We start from the raw sequence: 22,136 nt of genomic DNA, 5'->3' as shown, positions 1-22,136 counted from the left end.
AGAAAATACTCCTGACTCATAGTAAAAAAGATGTGATTTTGTTTTGTTTTTCCTTTGAGTTTACAGCACTGCCTGGATGCTTGCTATTACCAGGATCAATTACACATTAATCAAATCATAAATGACTGTATAATCCCCCAACTTTGTCTTTTAAAAACTCATTTAGCGTTATCACTTCTCTCTGGCAGAAGTATGAGCAGCACTAATAGGCACGCTGTCCCCCCGTGCTACATCTCTCCTTATTCATTTCCTATTCCCTCAGGTGGTTCTCGTTGCTAATGCCCAAATGGCATCAACCTGTTGTTTAGCACATCCATGAAAAGGCAAGCCTGCTGGCTAATTTACCAAGGGATTAAAGCCCTGAAACCACTTCAATCTGTTACTTTCTTTCGGTGTAAGAGCCCTGCCCATGACAGTCAGGCTCCCAAGTGAAAGGGAGAATCTCATTTTGAGAAAGAAAAATTCAAAGCGGGAGACATTTAAAATAACGCCTGCACGTGCCAAATACATGAGGTGTGGTTGCATGTGTTTACAGCCTGAATTATATAAAAAAAAAGGAAATATCAAGTGTTTTGATGGTGCTATGGGAGTTTTTGCGTTTAAATATGCTGATGCTGTAGTCATTAACACCTGAAACTCTGGTAATTAATACAATTTTACATTATCTGCTGCTGATATCGACAGTCCTGCAAAAGTCTAGTTGCTTTATTTTTATTTTTTTAATATTCAATTTGGTATTGATCCGTGAACACGTTGTGCTTATTTCCATGCTTGTACCTTGAGGGGACAAAGGCAGAGGGCTGCTCCTCCACTCCTTTGACGGCCGTTGCTAAAGCCTGAGTCCCTACAGACAGCAAGGTTGTAAAGCATTGTATTGAAAACCCACAGGATTATTAAAGCAATGAAATTAATAATATTTGTCAGGCTTTGGAGGAGGGGGGCCTCAGTACCTGTGCTGGATTGTCAGCGAGGGCAGGTGCTGTCTGTCTGTCTGTCTGTCCCACAAACCAGCTCCGAGGTGGCACCTCGACCTTCCATGGGTGCACGTAGGAAATATCTCAGGTCAGGATCCAGCCCATACGGACTCAAAACCTCTTCTGTTTTCTTCCTCTATCCTCACAAGCTTAATAAATAACAAAGCTCTAATATTTTAACACTTTAAAAAGCAGGAGCAATGATTCATAACTATTCCATAATTAAAATTTTATGGCAAATAGATACAGCCATCACTCATCCGGGCTGCTACGTCCAAAAAAAGTGAGATTTCAATTTATAAACCTATGCAGCACTGTATGAGCTACACTGAACAAAAACACATTTCAGGGGAGTTATTGAGCTGGAGAAAGCTAAAGTGTTGTTTTTCTTTTTTTTTTAAATCAAATATAGTATAGCTTATGAATTTGTTTGCAACATCGCAGCAGCTCCATATAGTGACTGATGTTTAAATTAGAAAAGGAAAAGAAATATTATCCTCTTATTCCAGTGCCGTGCTACTACTGTCAGGTGGTACCCCGGTACTTCCCAATGCCAAGAATACAGATTTTCTAGAATTACAAAATGCCAGGAAAAAAATGCACTGCGGTGCCAGGGGTTTGAGAGAAAATGAAAGCCTGCAATCAGTGCTTGTAGCACATGCATATTCAGGAATATTTAACGTAAGCGCGTGGCACTCTGGATCCAATTTCAATAAATTTTATTATAGTGACAAGATGAAATTCTCCGGCTGACAATGAAAATATGGAAAGCGGTGTGGTCTTGCATGCATATACACGCCGTTATGTATTTCCCAAATTAGTACTGAGCAGATGCATCCTGGTCCTCATGAGCTCTAAGATCCATCATTTGCACAGACTTGAAAAGAAAAACTGCTCAGGACATGAATGGGAATAATCTTACCTATTTAACGTAAACTGTTAGTTGGGTTAGAAATGTGGGTAAACGTTTGCAAATCAGTTTTACAAGTACACGTTCTCCTCAGACGTGGAGGGATCTGTAAAACCTGCTCTTTTGGCATCATCTTTCTTCATGTGATCTTTCTGTGGTTTCCTTTCTGACTTCATTTAGCATGACATTATTTAGGAATGCCACAAACCCAACCAGTTTAAATATCTGACTGTGTTGTAGTTCGTGAAAGGACCTTTTCCCTTAATCTCACAAATATTGCACATCACCTGGGAAGTGCCCGTCTGCTGGAAGGCACCCAGCCATTACACAAAATATTGTACTTCGAGCCCCCGCGCCTCCTGCGTGGCTTTCCAGGAAGGGGGGATTTTAAAAGAGAGGCTGCCAGCGCACTGCGTGTTTCTGCACATACCCGGCTACTACACAAGAGCAACTTTCTGAGAATATTTAGGGATTCTTGTAACTCTTGGGAGCTGGCTGCCAACATTTGAGTTTATTACGCATTTGTAAGATGAAGAAGTATCTCGTGACTTATATGGAAAGGTTGCCATAAGTTTCCCAATGAAAATTTCTACTTGGAAAAAAAAAAACATAAACCACTGGGTTTTCACCAAAAAAAAAAAAAAAAAGCTAAACATTAGACTTGCTGCTTCGACAAACTATTATTACATGCTTCACCAGTCCATTAAAGAAAGTAATTTAATCAGTTTGTATTTTCTCAGGAAAATCTCATTCAGAGAAATTTTATTGCCAGCTATCTAAATAGTAAATACTTATTATCCTCTCAAAATGAGTTTTTGCTTGCCAAGGGCAAACCCATTGCTGTTATTGTAGTGCTCTGTCAGAGAAACAAGAAGTTAAAAAGGTTATAAAGATACCATTAACGTCATGGGACTGTCTTGTCAGGACTCAAAAGTGCTTAGTAATTGAGGGTTTTATTCAAAGTGTATTAGCACCCATATAAACAGCACAGCTAATATGATGCTTTAGGCTTTATTTTGTTGCAGCCCTGCATAATCACTTACAAACAGCTGAATACTGTAAATTTATCTGCTGAAGAGCACAGCTCATTTTATCATCTGTTCCTAGGCTGAATAAAATGTCAATAAGGTACAGCTTACAGGCACAGACGAGGTGCAGCCAGCCGGGGCGACCGGGAAGGGTTGAAATGGCAACGCCTGCCCCGGCCGCAGGGAAAGGGCACGTGTGGTGGCTTTATTCACAAAAGTACCTTTGCCTCCATTAAAATGCTAGAAATAAACCCAGTCAGGGAGCCTAATGAGCCTTTAAGAACTACAGACACGCTGCAGCAGAAACTGGGAACCAACCCCAGCAGGGACGGCTCCTGCTCCGCGTGGGACGGCGCTGGGGCTGCAGATGGGAACGACCCAGGGAGAACAGAAACAACCTCAGCATCAAGTTCTGCTGGGTGCCTCCAAAACACATCTGGTCCTACCTGATGTTTTCATCCTGACACGCTACTGACTAGAGATGCTGTTAAGAACCCTACTTCCAGCACTGCATTTTTAGTTAAGTCAGCAATTAGGCGTAGGTCCGACTATTACCAATATTCAGTGCAAGTTTTTTTTATTAAAACCTGGGACAACATGGGCAAATACAGATGTCATATCACTGCCTTTCCCCTGTTTCATAAATGCCCAAGAATAAGACTGCCACCCTTTAGCCCGCATGGATGAGAGGTGGTGACCCTCGGGCTGTGCCCACTGCTGTGGAGCCCTGAGCTTGGCCACAAAGATCATGTGGGAACAGTTTGGGACCTCAAATGCCCATTCTCTTATAGTGTAAATGTGGATAACCCTTGTTTCAATAAAGAACTGAGAAATCTGTGCCCAAGCCTGCCCTTCGGGTTCTCTTGCCTTGAGCTGATGGCAGCAGAGTCCTGATTTCCCCTTGCTCGAGGAGGCCCCGGTACAAAATCAGCAATGTTTCTCAGAGAGCTCTCCCAGGGCTTAAGATCAACAGCTTACAACGCTCAAACCTTTAAGACAACACCCTGATTAAATTGTTGCAGTGGGTATTTTAACACCATAAAGGGATACACGATGGCTTAAACAAAGCAGTCTGCCCAGAAAGCTTCAATACTAAATTACACGGTAGCCACGCAGAGCAGCAATAGGAAGAGGGCTGATGGGAAGATCTGACAGAGAAGCATATAATTTGATTGTTCAAGTTAGCTGAGTTTCAAAACGTTTTTTTTTTTCTGGCCAGGGTAATCAATACAAGTGATCCAGCAAAGGACACAAGTTTTCGTTCTTCGTGCCATTTAACAACAACACCGCTTTGCCCTTTCCCATGTATCACAGTGCAATTCATTAGGCTTCTGGCAACACGGCTGAAATCATTGTCTGCAAATTTAATTCAGTATGAACTTTTCTTGCTTTTGCATATTGATTCGGATTTGGAAGACTGTTAAATGAAAGCCTAGCGTTTCTTTTTAGGCTACATAAGGCACGTGGGTGTATATACATAGATATGGTTTATATCTGCCCACTGTTCAAGTAAAGAATAAACACCATCTTTACCATCTTCATTATTAGGCCTTTATAATTATTTACGGTTTAACTGTTCTTAAAAAGCATCCAGGGCGATGCTTTAATTCACTTCTCAGTCACTTTCACGTTCTTTGGTTTAGGATCAAAAGCCGATTGCTGGGGCTTGTTCAGGTCTCCCTACACAGCTCAACGCCAGACGAGGAATTAGGAGTTTTTAATGCTACAGGCAAATATAGCTCTAGGCACTAAATGTAAGTTTATTCATCACATATTTGGGTGATTTTTTTTGAATAAACTCTCTGAATACAGTCTAATAATTATTATGTGAAGCTTTCAGAGCAGAGTATGCAAGGCTCCTAGCTGGGAGGTACTTTCTTTTCTGCAAAGGGAAAATACTCGTTAGGCTTTAGATGAAATTAATCCATATACTTCTTGAAGTAGCTGAGAGACTGGCAATGCACTCAGACTTTGAAACAATTATTTTGAATGAAAATAGGATGCTGTTAGAAGGTGAAATGTTTCACTGCCAGAACAGGCAATACTCCCCTGCAGACGAAACCCAGCAGCGTCCCTACACTGTTCTCAGTTTGTTCTGGTTCTAACTTCTGATATCACTTTGGGGCAATTAGGAATTTTACTGTTTAACTTGGCAGTATGGAAGCAATACCACACGTCTAAAGAAAGAGATATATTATTTCTTCTGGAAAATAAGAAATATTATTAGAAAAATTATGCCCATCTTTTCTTTCCTTTCCCCACCCCTCTGACATATTTGCAAGCTTTTCCATGTAAAAGCGTAAGTTCTGATATCTACAGGTAGCAGCATCCAGCGAATGCAAGCAGCATTAGCTGTGAATTATGAATTCCCATAGCTATAGTTCACACAGGATGACTTTCCTTCATTTGGCCAAATGAAGCGAGCCAAAACAATGGCCTAGCAATGAAGTAAAACACCAGTAAGTCACTGGTTGTGCTCCAGAATACCCCAACAAACCAGGAGCATTACCGTTTGAAAGAGACACGCTGCATACTTTTTGTATTTCAAGATAAAAAATTGTCTAGGTGAGAACAGAAATCAATTTTGTCCTCAAAGGCTGCATTTTTATAACATCACGTTTTTTGAAAACCAATAGTTTCTCAAGATACTGAAAAAGCAGGGATTGTTGAGGATATCAATTTTCCAACAAATGAAGGGAATACTGCTTCTCCCTAATTTTATCAGATACCCTTTTATACAGAGCACACATTAATTACATTTGTAAAAGTAAATGAGAAAAGCACATTTTTTTAGATGACTAAAACTGAAAAAACTCTCTGAACAACAATATTTGTGGCATTTTGAAACAAAGCTATCTTATTTATTTTAAAAGTTTATCTTAAAATCTAATTTTCATGAACATTCTCATTCTCAATATTATAAAAAACTCCTTTCAAAATAACCAGAATAAACAAACATCCACGATTTTTTTTTTTAATAGAAGTATTAAAATCTCATGTATCAAAAGTATGAACGATACAAAAGGAAAACAGTAATGCCTATTTTTATAGAAATTCTTACTGGCAGTATCATAAGTGTAAGAACTTCTTCTAAATCACACAAAACTGCTTATTAAATAATAGGTGGTCATCCTTATAAAAAGCCTAACACAACTGCACCACCAGGGAAAAAAAAATCTTTCCAAAACTTCCACTACTATATTTTAAAGATTTATTCAGTCGACACCTCATAATCATCTCTAAATCTAATGGGACACAAATGCATTTCATCACAGATGAAAATCTTCAGCGACTGCTAAAATGAAAATCAAAAAATTATTACAATCTAGTAGTTTGGCTTGCAGCATGCATTAATCAGAAATCATAATAAATCCACATGCTTCTTTAGACAGCACATTAGTCAAACAGTTTTGTATGATAACGACATTGACTAATGGGCTCAGAGTTAGAAGGGTCAATCATAAACTCATCAAATGCTTCATTTAATTTCTTAATTTGGACAAACACAATTTGTTTATGGGAAAGATATCAGGTGTTCTTGAATGAATAATGGCTATGAAACCAAACTCCATTAATCAGGCCTTGATTACAAATGACTCAGAGATTGTTTGTTCTAATTTCATTCATTTGGGTCAACAAAGAAAACATGAGCAAACGAAAGCACTTGGAAAAAATGGCACACTTACTTCTCCATATTTAATAAAGCCGTGATAAATATTCTTTCGGTAACTGTAAAACAAGGATTTTATTACCCACATTAAATACCATTCTTGATTCAAGTGCAAAAATTAATATAGATGATTTATAAGAAGATCATGGAGGCATGAAACAAGGCCTTCAAGTGCTGGACGACTGAACTTCTGAACTGAGAGCACCTTGCGTGTATTTCAGATTTTCCTGAAAGGATGAATGTGAAAAGCAGAAAAATAGCAGGTTTTGATTTCCCCTTTCCATGAAATGTTTCAAGAAAATGATGCAATTTAATACCCCTCTTCAACAAGTAGGGAAGTGAGCTTAGATAGCAGAACTGATGCCGAACTAAGGGAAGAAGCCCTGTGGACCTGTGCCTACTAAGATTCACAAATTCCTGCTGTATTTTCCAGGATTTAAGATTTTTAAACCCAACCTGTACTTCTGCAAGCTGATACCACTCAAGAATAGTTTTGTATTTTGTTACTGTGCAGAAGAACAGAAGTTTTTCAGATTTTGGGGGGGAGAACAATTTGGGTTTTACTGAGAAGGAGCCATCAGTAATGTAATTAAGGACACCACACTGAATTTGACCCACCTACTGTCCAGCCAAAGTCACCATCACCTCCAGCCATGCCCATTTTAGGGGCACACATTTGGCTAACACTGTAATGACCACAGACAAAAGCTGGCACCTACGTGGAGAAGATGGCACAAAAGATCGTGCAAACTGTGAGGAATAAACATTGTGCTATCAGCGTTAAGACATAACATTTCCCCAAAGGCAGGTTTAAACAGAAAATTGCTGCACGACCACATATGGTTTCTGCAGCCAAAACAGTGTATAATTAAATTACTGGGCAAAGTTGCTAAATATGAATTGATATAAAACTTAAGCTAACTGAAAAATTGTCTTTGACTTAAGATCAATAGCAGGACTGCTAGATTCATCTGCACATAATTAGCACACATATTTGCATCAAAATCATGTATACCATATGCTACGTTACTGAAAACCCATTAGTTAGAATGTAGGCCTGAGATACTTCTGTTTCTTGGTAGCACAAGAAACAGGTCTCAGATTAAAAAGTAACAAAAAATAGAAATTCTCACAGCTTTAGGTATGTTTCTAAGGTAATAAACGTTCGCTAACTAGTAAAGTTACCGCAAAAATTACTTGAAGGCTCTGTTTCACATCGTGACACCCCTACTCACACATACCAAGGCACCAATACTGCACTCAGGCTTTTTTTGGGGTACACTTTAGCAACAACTCATTGGCTTCTTAAACTGGAAAAAAATGGACACTGGAAATTATTCTCCAAAAGTGGTTCAAAGCATTCTTTTTATCTCTTGTAAGAACCTAAAATCAGCTCAGGAAATGAGCGCTTTTTATACCCCACCACAACGGTACCATAACCTGAAAAAGTCAATTACTTTGTTTCAAACACATCTTATTCTGCACCCAAATTGAATTAAAACCCCATATTTTTCAGCAATCGTGAAAACGAAGTTGGAGCAATTATTGATGAAACAAGTGTTTACTCTGCTCAGCAGTGACACAAAACAGCTGCACTTCAACATCACATACTCCATAAGGACAAAACCATTAATATGTTTTAAAAAATAATTACTTGGATTAATGACTCTTAATTATATAGTCGTAGCTTAGCATGCAGAAAGTATTATTTTTTTACTACCCTAGTGAGATTATGTAGCTTTGCCAACAAATTGGGAGCAAGTAATGTATGAATAAATGGATTTCATGTCCAGCTGTATAAGCACTTGGGCCTGGCTGTGAAGCTCGATGGCCCAGGCTGACCAGGTGAGGTTAAATATTTTGTGCATCTTGGTGGAATTCAGTCTGAAACAAGCTGCAATCCCCACAAAACACACAGCATCAAAATTAGGTATCACAATTCTGTTCTAACATTCATTTTCTTGATTTTTTAAATTTATTTACTAAACTCCTCTTTAATTATTAAATACAGGACTGGCTTGATTCCAAGCGCAGAGGCTGTCTGTAGCACAATATGCTAATTCAGCTCTTCTTAGATTAGGATCTCCTGGTGGAAAATAGGTATGCTTAATTTTTACTTCCAAATATCAACTGCCCTTTAGTTTCTCCGCTGTTTTGGGACTAACACAAGACTACATATGGGATTAGACCTGAAATGCTCTGATGGGGACTCTAAAATCATAAACTGAATAAATTAAAAAAATCCATCCTTGTAGGGATGGGAGTTAAGAGTCTAGACCTGGTGCACCCTCCAACACAAGCATTAATCACCACGCCTGATTAATAGCGTGGTATCAAAAACAGCAGTAAAACAGAGCAATTGCCTAAAATATGGCAACCTGCTTTGCAGCCAACAGTCGATAGGTGATGTGCAGTCCCCTGAAGGAATCCTGGTCGAAAAGATGGGCTTGGGAGAAGCGGAGCCTGAGGACACAGCGGGGCTGTGCAGCACCCGAGCACCGAGGCTCTCTTCACCATGAATGGGGAAACTCTCAGAAGGAACCAGCAACACGATGGGAAGTTCAACCAAGAACCAAGGCCACTTGAAAAGCCAACACTAATTTGCCAGTTTGGTAGGATAAATATTAATCAGGCTTGTCTTCTCCTCAGTCCTGGGGGCTCTGGAAATCCCTCGGTTAATGGGAAGAGCCACAATCCAGCCAGGAAGGCACCTGATAGGGATTCAAAGCTCGTCCGTCGTAATGAATACAGAATGATTCTCTTTCTTTTCTCTAAAACTTGTATTTCAGGTAGATTTTGGGGAAGAATGCTTCATTCTGGACACTCCCATATCACTCAGTTTCCCCCCAAGTGCTCGTTCTGCTGCTGTTGACAACTAAATGAGTTTTGACACTTGGAAATCTCCTGGCTGAGTTGGGTCAGCAGTGGACCTACAAACTGGGGCCACCAACTCCATAACCAGGTTATTTTCCTAAATTACCTAGTTTTCATGAATTCCATTCCCGACCAAACCTTGGCTATAAGGAGAAGAGATAAGCATGGAAAGAGTATTTAAATGACAGGAAATTAATGAAAAGAAAAAAAACGCCGATTTTTTGGGGCTACAGTTAATTGACACTTGCAGTTGAAACCACAGCAGCAAGGGGAAGGACAGCTTCTCCTCGGATTGGTGCCTGAATGAAAAGATTTCATCACATGAAGAGATTTCTGGCCTTCTCAGGACAATCTTGCAGTAGCGAGCTTCATGAATTCCAACCAAAATTTTCTTTTAATCCACTTCATTTGTATCTTCAATGTTTTAATAACTTGTCCTCTGTAGAAGACCATAATACAAACTCCATCTTCAATAACTGCTACATGCTATTTTCTAACCTGCAGCGTAACAAAACTCCTGATCCTGTGCTGGAGAGCCCACACGGAGCACGGGAGCAGGTGGCTGCCCACTGCGAGTGTTTGCTGAGAGCTGCCCGAGTGGGATGGGGACAGGCTGGTCCCAGGATGTGCTGACGAGCTGTAGCTTCATGTTGTCATAGTTTCAAATTAAAAATAACACCCAAAATAATCTTTTATCTAGAAATTATTATAATCTTCCCTGACACAGGTAAAATATTGTATGTGCTATTTCATCCTTTGTCCATATATACCAATAAATGTTATCCATCCTTCTAAAGTTGTTTGCATAATTACAATTTCAAGCTAAAGGCATCAAGTTTTCAATGGAAAGTTCACAAACAGCAAAATCAAAAATAAGAAAACCATGATCTAGAAATCCATAAACATTTTATATATTTGGCATTTAAAAATAAATGCCAGTAAAATTGAAGTTTTCATACTTGTTGCCACCTGCTAGCCTTACTACTTTGCATAGCTAGAATAGAGCAAAATAGAAGCCATCCTATTTAACTAAACAGTTTTTATTAAAGTAAAAGAAAAGCAAGAATCTATAAAGTAGCAAGTGATCCTATTAGTTCCACCAGACTAAAATCATACAGTCTACGTATGTGGTCCTTTCAGCCACATCTGTTATGAGCCATTTTGATACCACAGAGTAGAGAATATTGGCCTATTTATTTATCATGCACTAGGAGTGCAAATTAGGATTTTTCTTCCTAATAAAATGTAACATAAAAGGTAGGTAAAAAATAAAAATGCAGAAAGTACTATAAAACGCTTGCATTTTTACAACAGCAAAAGCCCAAGTACTTGTTATATTCCATTATTTTCTCTGCAAGGAATATGTAAAATGCAATAAAGATGCATGGTACAAAATTAAAGGGAGCAATCTGATAGTATAATTCAAAGATAATGAGTTAAATACCCAATATCCAGAATTGCTGCCAAACAGATCTGATAAATGTTAAATGCTTATTTCTATTCATCATTTTTTACCACATATTGCTAATGTCATATTAGTCTCTCAATGCTGAAGTTTCCTTTAAATAAACTCTATCAAGAATTCTTTGCACAAAAATGCCCTTCTTGAATGCTCTTTCAGCCATAGATTGAAATGCAGATTCCCAAAACAGATCAGTCACTTATTTCAACTCTAGACCTTTGAAAATCCAGATCAATTGCCTTTTGTAATCATCTTTATATGGAGAATAAGAAATTTCTCCATGTCGCCGAAGAAAAGTTTTCAGACTCCTTTGGTAAAAGCAGTAGGATTGTTAGCTCGAAACGTCCCCGTGCTACTTCATCTCAATACATTTACATTTCGGAATATTCATCCATATTTTAATCTTTTTGTGAAAACACGGTTGCCATACAACAACTGCTGGCACAAATTAGCTGGCTGTAAGGTTTGGAGGTTTGCTAAGACGCTTATCAGTTTTAGTAAGGCAGGATTCAGCGTATGGGAAACTTTTTTCTTAATATTCGTGATATGCGCAAGCAAATGCTTAATACCAAAACAAGCTCAAATCTTCTGTGCTTCTCTCTCTCTCAGTAATGAAGTCTGGGAAAGGAATCACAGACACCCAAGTGGTTTGGCAACTGTAAGTGACAGAAGCTCGGCTAAATCCTCTGTTTACACTGGGGATTAGCCGGGTAGATTGTGCGCCGCAAACTGAGCTGGCCATGGTCAAGGGAACCTGCTCCCTGTCAGCCCGCGGGGCACCCGCACAAAGCCCGGTCCTGGTAGGAAGTGACCCATAAACGTATTCCTACGAAGGATTTATACAAAGCCAGTCTGCCTCATAGAAACTCCATATGACCATTAACTGGCCTGCAAGGCCTGCCAGGAGGCCTAATTACAGGTCTACAGAGCCCAATAACAAAAGCTGAAGAGCTTTAGCCTAGGGATGATCTGCTTTATACTGACTTGAGAGAGTCCATATAGAGTGACAAAAAGAAAGAGGTTTAGCTTTAAAATTCTCCCAAGAGACAAAGCATTGTAGCTAAGTCTGGAAGGCCCACATGCAACATACTTCAGATAGGCTTAAACATACCACCCTCTCAAAATTAACATTCAACTATTGCCTGCTTAACATCTGCTCAAACATGGCAAGTTGCTGTGATATTGTTAGACAATGCTGAAAAGGCTTTCTTGTGGCTAAATATTGGGAAGGATAAGAAAATAAAGTCATGCAAATATCATTTACAGCCGAGACCAACGGCAGGTTTTATAAATCGAGAACCAGGTGCCCTAAAAATTCAAGGGGAGTGCTTCGGTGTCTTCAAGTATTATGCTGCTTAATGCGAACAAAGATACTGAAATCAATCTGTGCTAACAAAGAAAATGGTATTTAACAAAGCCTGTAGCAAGACCACCACAAAGGACAGAGACAACACTTCTTGACAGCAGCAGATCACCTGAACGTAACGGTGGCCACCTTTCTCTCCTCCCCTCCCAAACACAGGTGAATTTGCTGTATTTTACCAACTCTCCTGCAACGAGAGACCAGAAAGTCCCCAAATTGCACCAGCAAAATAAAATAACCCCTATTAAAAAAGGGTCTGGTTTACCATTTGCTGTCTTTTGGCTTTCAGAGAAATTGGCTGATATTTCCTAGATGAATATTAAAGATGCTAAGAGCAGATTTTCCCAAGTTACCGAACATCCACAGTTCCTGACGGAATTGGGCCTGGTGGGGAGGCCCTTGGACATTCACCTTCCCTGAAATCAAGCATTGCTGCTGACGAAGCGAGTAGTGAAGAGTGAAGGGAATACAATTATGTTTAATTAACTTTTTTAAGCCATGGCCATTGCACTAGAGCAGGACTTGGTAAAGTTGACATTCCAAAACCACTTTCAAAGCCCGTGTTCTGTAAATCCATAACCTTACTGGTGTGTTTCATACACCACCCTCTTTCTCTTGCTCAAACCCCCAGGGATAAAGCCATGTAATTTGCAAGTCAATAGGTTGATGTGAAGCAGAAAATTATACACACAAACACCCTCAGATTGAGAAGACAACCCTATCGTGCAAATATTTAACTGAAACACAACAAGAAACAAAGCAAAACACGGGCCATGAACTTTTGTACCTGGCACTCTCCAGTTCAATAGGGACGTATTGCAAACCCGTATCATTACTAACAATTTCTTTTTTCAAAACCAAAGTCCGACAGTAACTTGGCGTCTCCACCAGGACACAGCAGATATGTCCCAGTCTCTCTCTCTTTTTAATATAATGTTTTAATCTACAGAAGTGGCATTGACAAAGGATACATTGGAATTTAGACTATTTGATGGGGTTAAGCAAAAGAGAAACCTAGATTGTAACATAAAGAAATTAAATTTGAAATGTCATGAGGCTACGGTGAATAGGAATTACAAACTTAAATATTAGATAAATGTAGTGCTGGGAGAGGCTATAAGCAAAGTTCAAAACCTACCATCAGCTTGAATTTGAAGTCAGATTGCTCTTACAACCAACACTGGTATTTTATAGACAAGCTAGCTTCGATTTATGCACATTAACATTTAATATGCTTTGTAACCTTACACAGCCGAGGTACTGTTTGCTGTATTTGTGTTATGTTCATCCGAAGGCATTGCCAATACATTAATAACCAAAACCATTTGCTAAGTAAACCAAGTACAGTACAGCAATATGCACTGCACAGTACAGTAATACGTGGAAATCTTCAGAATGAAACGGGCAAATATATTTCAATACCATATAATAACAAATGTTAGATTCATGCAGAAGATGGGATAGTATTGCCTGGAAATGGCCTGGAAAGGGGAAATGGAGATGCCAACGTTAGAGCACATCAGTGGAGATGAACAGCGCAGGGACTTTCCCAAAGGCTTCTCTAACTCTCGGGGGTAATTTGGAGGCACTGCAGAAGGTGAAACTGTTTTTGTCTATCGAAACCATCGAGAAGAGTGCATGTTAGGAACAGTCCTTAAAGTCTGGGGTGTTCCGTACGGAGCACTACGCACACAACCAGCGGCTTTGTTCATCGCCACCAAGGTACAGATTAAAATTCCCATTACGTTCAGCTACGTGATCGTGCCACAACAGCAACACCAATTCATTTGGTGATTTTGAACTCTGGAAAGCCAACAGAACACAAGGAGCTCTTCAGTAATGCTCCAATGGCCGTTTGCTTTTATTTCTCTAAAGGTGAAAAAAACGTTCATTTTGCAATAAATAAACACAATAAAGACATTGAAACAACAGCATTAACATGCTCATCCTCTTAAATTAAATTAATAAAAATTCAATTTAATTGACCGAATACAGGACCGGGAAAAGGAGGTAGGAACGATCTCATAAATGCTTAAGATTACCAGCACCTAAATAACGACAGGAAACATTTTTTTTCCTATAAAATTGGGATGGTAAGAGATACAAACAGATTAACTCTCTCGAGTTATTTATGAGCAGCGTGCAGCTTCAATCTAGGTTTCCGACTTCAATTGTGAATATTTAAATTAAAAAATATCATAGGCCCTTTATATGTTTCTGGAAATTTCTGGGACCCAGGTCACGATGATATACAACTCGTAGGTATCTTTTATACATTTCCCAGGTGTTAAATTAAAAAATGAGGTGTGACAGATGTGAGTAGTATAAACAAATTGTGCTTTTTTAGGTCAGTGCTGTCACATCTACTTTATAATTATATGCTTCAAAGGTTTATTAAAAGTTATGGAGAACAATGAACGCATTTGAAACTATAGAATATAAAGGGCTAGGTGCATTTTTCTGGGAAAAAAAAAAAATCCAGGAAGTGAAAAGATGGTATTCCTTAAACAGGAGGTTTCAGTAAGGGGGAAAAATAAAGAATGATACTAGAAATCACTGTTTATAAATTAAGAATCTATAAACCAGAGACAGACAGAAGCTGAACTAAAGACAAACACTTATTTATTACAACACGTATGAAATACTGCAAGTTTTCCTTTTTGTGTGGAAAAATTGACAAAGTTTTAACAGGAAAATTAAAATGGGAAACGTTAAGATACAGAAATAAATTAGCATGACAAACCTCAACACAGAGTAACATATTAGAGAGTTAAATTGTTATTTTAATAATCTGAAGACAAATGAAAATACCTCAAGAACATCCAGTATGTTATATCCAGATATCTTTATAAATCACCATGATCCCACCACAGTGTAGGTTCTCAGATAATAATTTCACATGCAAGTGCATCAAAATAACTAAATAAGTTCAAAATAACTGCTTGGAGACTGGGTGAAGGGAGGACAAAATCTCCAATTCAAGGCAGAGATTTTTGCAAGGCCTCAAAGAGCAAAACGAACCTTGGTCTACATCAGCCCAGTGGCCAAACCCACAGCAGCACTACAGGAGTGTTAAAAAAAGTAAATAAATAAATAAAAGAAATAAAAAAGGGAACTCCTGTACATTTGGGAATGAGTATGTCTTGGACTTACCTTGGACTTAGATAAGTATCTGCAAAAAAGCAGGATTAACAAAAAGGACTGATCTTCTAGCCTTTGGTTCAATAGAACAAGAGTTTCCATAAATTTTTAAACGTGACATGAAGCTACAGGATCCCTCCAATTTCAAATTGAATTAAAAGTTCCAAACAGTTACTGAGACATGCATTTTGCCTTCCTTGTTACTAGCACTAGACAAAATAGGAATGCTTCTTTCTGGAGGGCACTAATATGGAGGTCAGCCTCTTGCTCTGACCCTTTTGCTACGTATTTCTGCTACCGCTTCAAACAAAGAAATATAAATATTTACATGCACCAAATTAGTCCAATGCTAGAAACTAAAGAAACAAAACCAAATTTTTCAGAATGCAGACTGAGAGTTTCGGTAGCAGCAGCAAGAGGACAAACACATGGAGTCTGAGCGCTGGTTCTCCAACAGCAGACAACACAAAGCACTTACTTTATCTCCTTAGAGGAGTTCAGTAAATGCCAAGGATGATGCACACCAGTTGCAACTTAACCAGAGACTGAAGTGAGCTATGGGAAAAGGACTCAGCCTTTGTCAAGCAGAAAAAAAGTAAAATTTCTATCGTGATAGGTTTCATTTGTCTGATATTATTAAAAAAAAAGAAAAAAGAAAAAAGAAAGAAAAGAAATAAAGAAGAATATAATTTGACTTATAATAGCAACACTTACCAGCTGCCTCAAGAACCAGCTGTAATCTAGCTTTGGCCTGTTCAGCAGGAGTCTGAAAAGAGAGGATTTGTAAATCTTCACAACTGTTTGCACAACCGACACGCGAGGTCACGTTACCGGCACGCAGCCCCCACCGCTACCAGCCATAATCTGGTCTTAATATGATTAATATGGCGAGTTTTTCACACTTCTTCTGTTATCTGTTTTGATTTTTTCCTTTCCTTAAGGTATTTCTTCACATCTGTTGGGCTGAGGAGCACATTGTTGGCTGTGTACCCACTATGCTAATTATTCCAAGTGATGTTTCACTGTGTCCAATGCGCTTGCCATCCCTCTAATTTTGAAGCCACTCAAACGTTTTCACAGTTAAATTTATACATAAACCACATTTGTCATGGAGTGCAGAAGTTGATTATTTCTGTAAGCATCTGAAAAGTTTGGGAGGTTTCTGCTCTGCACGAAAAAGAACAAAGCACGCAGGAAGTTTCTGGTGTCATCCTTCAGCTTTGAGGGCTCTTCTGGGCAGACACCGCACCCAGAACATTTTTCCTGATAACCAGCGTTAAGTTGTCACCTTTCAGGTTTCACCTCACTGCTGACACAAGCATCAGTCGGGCAGAGCTCTTTGCTCTGAAGGTCCCAGCTGATGATGCTCTGCAGGGAAGAGCGGTAGCCCTGGGCAGACCCCGGCTTTCCTCAAAACCTCTTTCAACCAAAGACATCCCAGCCGGCGTTGTGTTTGACATCACCCATTCGGGGAGGATTGCTATTTAAGAAGCACCACTGCATTCACACCTTCACACGAACAGCCTGTGCGCTTGCACAACCCCGTCCAGCAGCTGGGTTCTGGCATCCAGTAAAGCTTAAATCAGGTTCTCACATTTGTGTCATCCACCCTGCAGCACAGAGTTTAATTACCCTAAGGGATCCCCCATCCCCAGCTCGGCAGGAGCAGCAGCAGCAGGAGCCAGCACGTTCCTAAAGAGAGCTGCTCTGGGAGGCTCAGGGGCAGCTCAGGTGCTGCAGTCACAGCACTTTAAATTTGGTTTTTACTGTTTCAAACTAAGAAAAAATTGACAACAAAAAAAAACAACCGACACAAGTTGCTAGCTGGCTATAGGGAGTAAGGGATGTCTGATGGGAGCTCCAGAGATGCCATTGGCGTCATGTTTTGCTTTAAAAATGTTCAGTTCAGGGGGAATTCAGCTTTTATTTTACTGAGATAATTAATAAGTTTGGAACAAATGCTTCAATTCAGGTACTAGATTTTATTTTTACAAGTCTTCCTGCTACCTGTGATGAATTTTGGACTGAGAGATCAGTATTCAAGTGAAACTAGACTTGGGAAAGTTGAGAAAAAAATCACCAATGTTTAAAAAAAAAAAAAAAAAGAAAAGAAAAGGAGTCCAGACTTCTATTTGAACTAACAAGCAGTGTGAATATTGCTAAGTAGCACACGTGGCTCTTGTCAGTGTCAGCCACCACTACCCCACCACAAGCGTCGAGCAGTTAACCACGACGAAACGTTGTGAGTCGCAGCGTGCTCCTGCCTAATTTTTAAGGAGTTTTCCTGTGGAATGTCACCGATGTTTGTCTGTGCTAATACTGGTTATGTTCAATCCCTCCTGCCCATCGCTAACGATATTGGTCAGGTGTAATGCGCTACAGGACTTCTCTCTCTCACGACATGCCTATAAAAGCCTAACAACCCCGGGTGTGGCAGGGATCCATTTGCATGTATTTTACAGGAGTGTTTTATCTTTGCACCGGGTAAATACAAACCCTGCCGCCCTCAAAGCCTGCTGCAGCCCCCAGCAGCTGGGAGCGACAGCCCCCGAGTGCCTGCTTTCAGCAGACGTGATTGCCATCCCTTAGCTGCCCCAGCCACACAATTAAATGACAGCCTTGCAGAGGGGATGTAGGGTATCAAATTTGTTTAACAAAACCAGTCGAGTTCATCATTTAAAAAATTTTTCCACTTACGGGTAAAAGCACAGCCTTTTCCAGACCCACAGCTGCCCCAATTTCTGTGTTAGACAACTCCAAAGCCACAGATCCCCAAACTTTGTGGATCTGTTTGCTTACACCAGTTGAAACGTCTCAGCGTTACGTCTTGCGCGGCCCCGAGGAGGTTGGTGTCCGGGTTCCTTCCCGAAGCTGACTCACGGCCCCATGGCCGATTGCCAGGACAGCAGTGGCAAATGTTCCTGCTCAGGTTTTGGGAACAATATTACTGCAAGCACTCGTTGCAGCTTAAAATAGAACCCGAATTGTGCTTGGGTTAAATATAAGGCTCCTCAGCAAGATGCCACTTCCCTAGGTTTCAGTTTCTCTCGCTGCAATTGTACTAAGATTCCAGTTTTAAAACCAAAACAATACCCAGAGGACTCAGCAAATAAACACCAATTAAGTGAGTCCATAAATGACTCTGGAAACTGAACACAAATCCATCCTCTTAGTTCAGCTCCAGCTTACCATCAGTTACTTTCCTGGGGACATGTATCTAGTCATTCCCAACCCCTGCAGAGATCAAAAAAGTGTAATAATTAATTAATAATAATAATAATAATAATAATAATAAAACTTCAGTTTCCTAGCTGTTGGAAGAGCTGGCTATCCAAAACAATTGAGAATAGATACAAAGTGGGTCAAAAACCTACAGCAAACTGTTGCAGTGAATTCCAGAAAAGAAAAGTTGGGAAGGCAGCGTACAGCACAAGGACCTCAGTATCACTGCAACCAGGACTCTCCTAGAGGCTTTCTCAGGTGCTTCTGCTCCACGTTCTCTGGTTGATTTTTACTTTTCACTCAAAAACAGAGGAAGGGTACAGGGCAAAGACTGGTTTTGGTTAAAGCTAACCAACTCTCACCAGCTTGCAGGGGGCTGGCAGAGCAGAGGCACTGGGCTCATGGACTGAGCCGGCAGGAGCTGACCGAGGCCAGCCGAGCAAGACGTCCACGGCTTTGGTTAGCTGGGATGAAGGGGAGAATTGTTTTGCAGTGATGCAAACCTGCAAAGTGTTGTGGTTGGTGCGTTGTGGGTTTTTTGGTGCCAGATGGAGGCTCTGGGCTGAGAAATGGCAGCAGGGCTGGGCCAGCAGAACCTCCAGCTGAAGAGGGGTGGCTGGGGATTATCCTAGGGCTGCACCCTCCGGTCTGGGGCTCCTCTTCCAGAGACTATTTGTTGGCAGCGACTGGTCTGGGAGGGTAATGAGGGGAGAGGAGAGGCTCCTCCAGAGCTAAAGGACAACCTCACACTGTCTAAACGAAGTCCTCACCGACAAATGTTGTCTCATGAGTCTACGGGATCTCCTCAAAAAGACAAGCTGATGTTCTCATTGACGTGCCAAAAGCTTTAATTAAAGTCCTACATGAGAAAAGCAGGCAGCAAGGCACAAGACAACCAGGCCCCGTCTCACAGCACCAGCAATTACTCCCGTTCCCCATTAAAACATTGGGCTTACAGCCTCGGTAGCGATCTGGGGAGATGCCAAGTGATGGCATCGCTCTGCATCTACAGGTGAATGCGTGATTTAGGGGTACAGGAGGCTGAAAGCCTTAACCAGATCAAGCGGTAACAGCAGCACAGAACAGCATAAAATGTAATGCTGATAAATACAGAGTAATGCAGATTGGAGAGAACTTCTCACTCGCCTTATTGTGTTCTCAAAGCGCGCTATCAATTCAGGAAAAAAATAGTTTAGGCATCATTGTGGACAGCTAAAAGGAGACCTCAATGTATATCGGTAATGAGAAAAGACAAGGAAGAAATGAAAAAAATTAAACAAAGGGGATAGATGTATAATTTCATTTTAATATATTCTGTAAGTCGGTGGCCTGCCTTCACCTGAAATATTATACATCCCAATTCTAGTAAATCTATCTCAACAGGGAGAGAGCAACAAAGAACCCTAACCCCTGCCTATCTTTTAAATAGAGTTTGATCAAATTAGGAAAAAGATTATGTGACATGTTTGTTTAGCATAGGAACGGAGGCATTCCTTTTGAGTCATCCCTTTCTCATTAGGAGATTAAAAAAATAATAATTACCAAAGAAAGTGAAAATGAAGAACTTATTTGTATTACAGGACACCTCATAAGGGCATGCAATATTAAAAAAAAAATAAATTGAAAAAGACTGAGAACTTGTAATTGTCGTCTTTTTTATACAAAAGCCAGAGCAAACAGGATGAATTTGAGGCTGGCAAATTCCGAACTGACAGAGGAACATTTTTTCCTCATTAAAACAAACAAACAAAACAACAGAAGAATTCACGACATGAATTAGTAACAGAGAAATGTAATAAGCGTGCCCAGCATTATTTGATTTATACCCCTGCATTTTCAGACATTAATCAGCAGAAATGACTGGATGCTAAATGCTATTTCTGACTTGGTGTTTCTTCTCCGATACAATCAGTCGGTAATGCACAGATACAGGCTATGGCAGGGCCACTGTTCTGACCTAATGTAATCCACCTGCTCCAAAAAAATGAATTTTTGATAAACTGTGAAAAAGAATAAATTGGGAAAGTGAGTCCAGCACGAGATGGCACCGAAGCTGTTTACTCCACAACAAGGGAGGTGTTTCCCAGCTTGCCTCCTACCCCTACCTACCTTCCTGTTAAATACAATGGAGAAAGGATGATTTGTTCTTACCACTACCCAGCTAGCTGTATGAAAACGTTCAGCAGCTAACAGTGGAACACATCAAATTTGTATTATATTGACAGAGCGGTTTTACACTCCTACTATCGCATAGGATGGAATTGGAAATAAAATTAAAAAAAAAAAGAAGAAAAAAATCTGTCAGACTGTTTGCAGTCTAATAGGAAGCACGCTTTTTATTGCAAAAACCTGGTGCTTGGTTTGTTGGGTTGTTTGGTGTTGATGTTGCTTTTTGTTTATTTGTTTGTTTGTTTTTTTTTAAACTTTAGGTAAGCAGCCTAACAGGAACAGAAAACACTGTAAGCTTGAGAAACTGCCCGTGCTCTGTTTCCTAAGAATTTTTATACTCTTTTTGTGGACCTCTCATCAACACACGCTAGTTACAGTCTAATACAAATTACTGACCTGTTCCATGTTACTACTGAAACAGAATTGAGCATAACAAAAATCTTGATCTTAGATGTTGTCAGACCTACGCAATTATCAAAGCGTGATGTACATGAATTAGAAGTGGAAAAAAATCATGTAAAGCATGGGCTAATAGCAATATCTGTCCATCAAATACACAAATGCTTTTGGCACTTCCATACAAAAAAAAAAAAAGGAAAGAAAAAAAAAAGGCAGCATAAGCAACATGCTAACTATGAAAGGGCAATCATTATCGGGGAAAAAAAAAAAAGAGAGAAGCCAAAAAAGCCATTTTAGCCTTTAATGTATGTAAAGGCCACAGGAAGAATATGACTAATGATGAAAAGTACAGCTTAACTAGCAAGACAGCCACTGCACCAAGGAGATAATCAAGCAGGATCTGCCCATGGAAGAAGGCTCTCCCAGTCGGAGCTGGGAGAAAACATCTGTACCCCGACAGAAAGGTCTGAAAAACTTTCCCAAGCTGCACAGACCACCCTGTCCATTCCTGGTTCCCCAAGGATGCTGAGCTACCCAATTTGGGGCAGAAAGACTGCAGAAGGCAATGAGACAGCCCAGCCACTGAAATTCAGAGCCTTTCAGAGGGGAAAGGCAAGATTGTTGGCACAGCTCTACAGCTGCTGAGCAACTTCATGGAATGTTAAAATTCTCTGTTCAGGAGTGTTTGGACTACTTGCTTTTCGTCCAAGTGAATTTTCATTAAAAAATTGAGATCAAAAGGGAAAACACATTATATTGTCCCTAGTCATAACAGGCACTTTGACATGTGCCATATCTCAAGAGCAGAGGATTCGGAAAATCCTTTTCCATCTCTCATCCGGGACATAAATGGTCATTAAAGCCTTTGGATTTGTTAACTTTAATCACAGATTCCCTGCATCCACTCCCACTTCACTAGGCTTT

At 40.0% G+C, this 22,136-nt stretch overlaps 1 protein-coding gene across 2 annotated transcripts in view; it reads right to left on the bottom strand.

Annotated features, from left to right (window-relative positions):
- Positions 1 to 22,136, bottom strand: part of RSRC1 (arginine and serine rich coiled-coil 1) — a 137,112-nt gene that overhangs the window by 43,248 nt on the left and 71,728 nt on the right. For both annotated transcript variants that reach the window (XM_038183709.2, XM_038183710.2), the window contains one exon: positions 16,137 to 16,188. In XM_038183709.2, coding sequence (XP_038039637.2) covers positions 16,137 to 16,188 — 52 coding nt within the window. The remainder of the gene's footprint in view (positions 1 to 16,136; positions 16,189 to 22,136) is intronic.

The sequence above is a fragment of the Anas platyrhynchos genome, chromosome 9, assembly GCF_047663525.1.
Source record: "Anas platyrhynchos isolate ZD024472 breed Pekin duck chromosome 9, IASCAAS_PekinDuck_T2T, whole genome shotgun sequence".
In the NCBI taxonomy this organism is placed as follows: Eukaryota; Metazoa; Chordata; class Aves; order Anseriformes; family Anatidae; genus Anas; species Anas platyrhynchos.
Note: the sequence above shows the minus strand (reverse complement) of the source record. Positions and strands in the feature narration are given on the sequence as shown.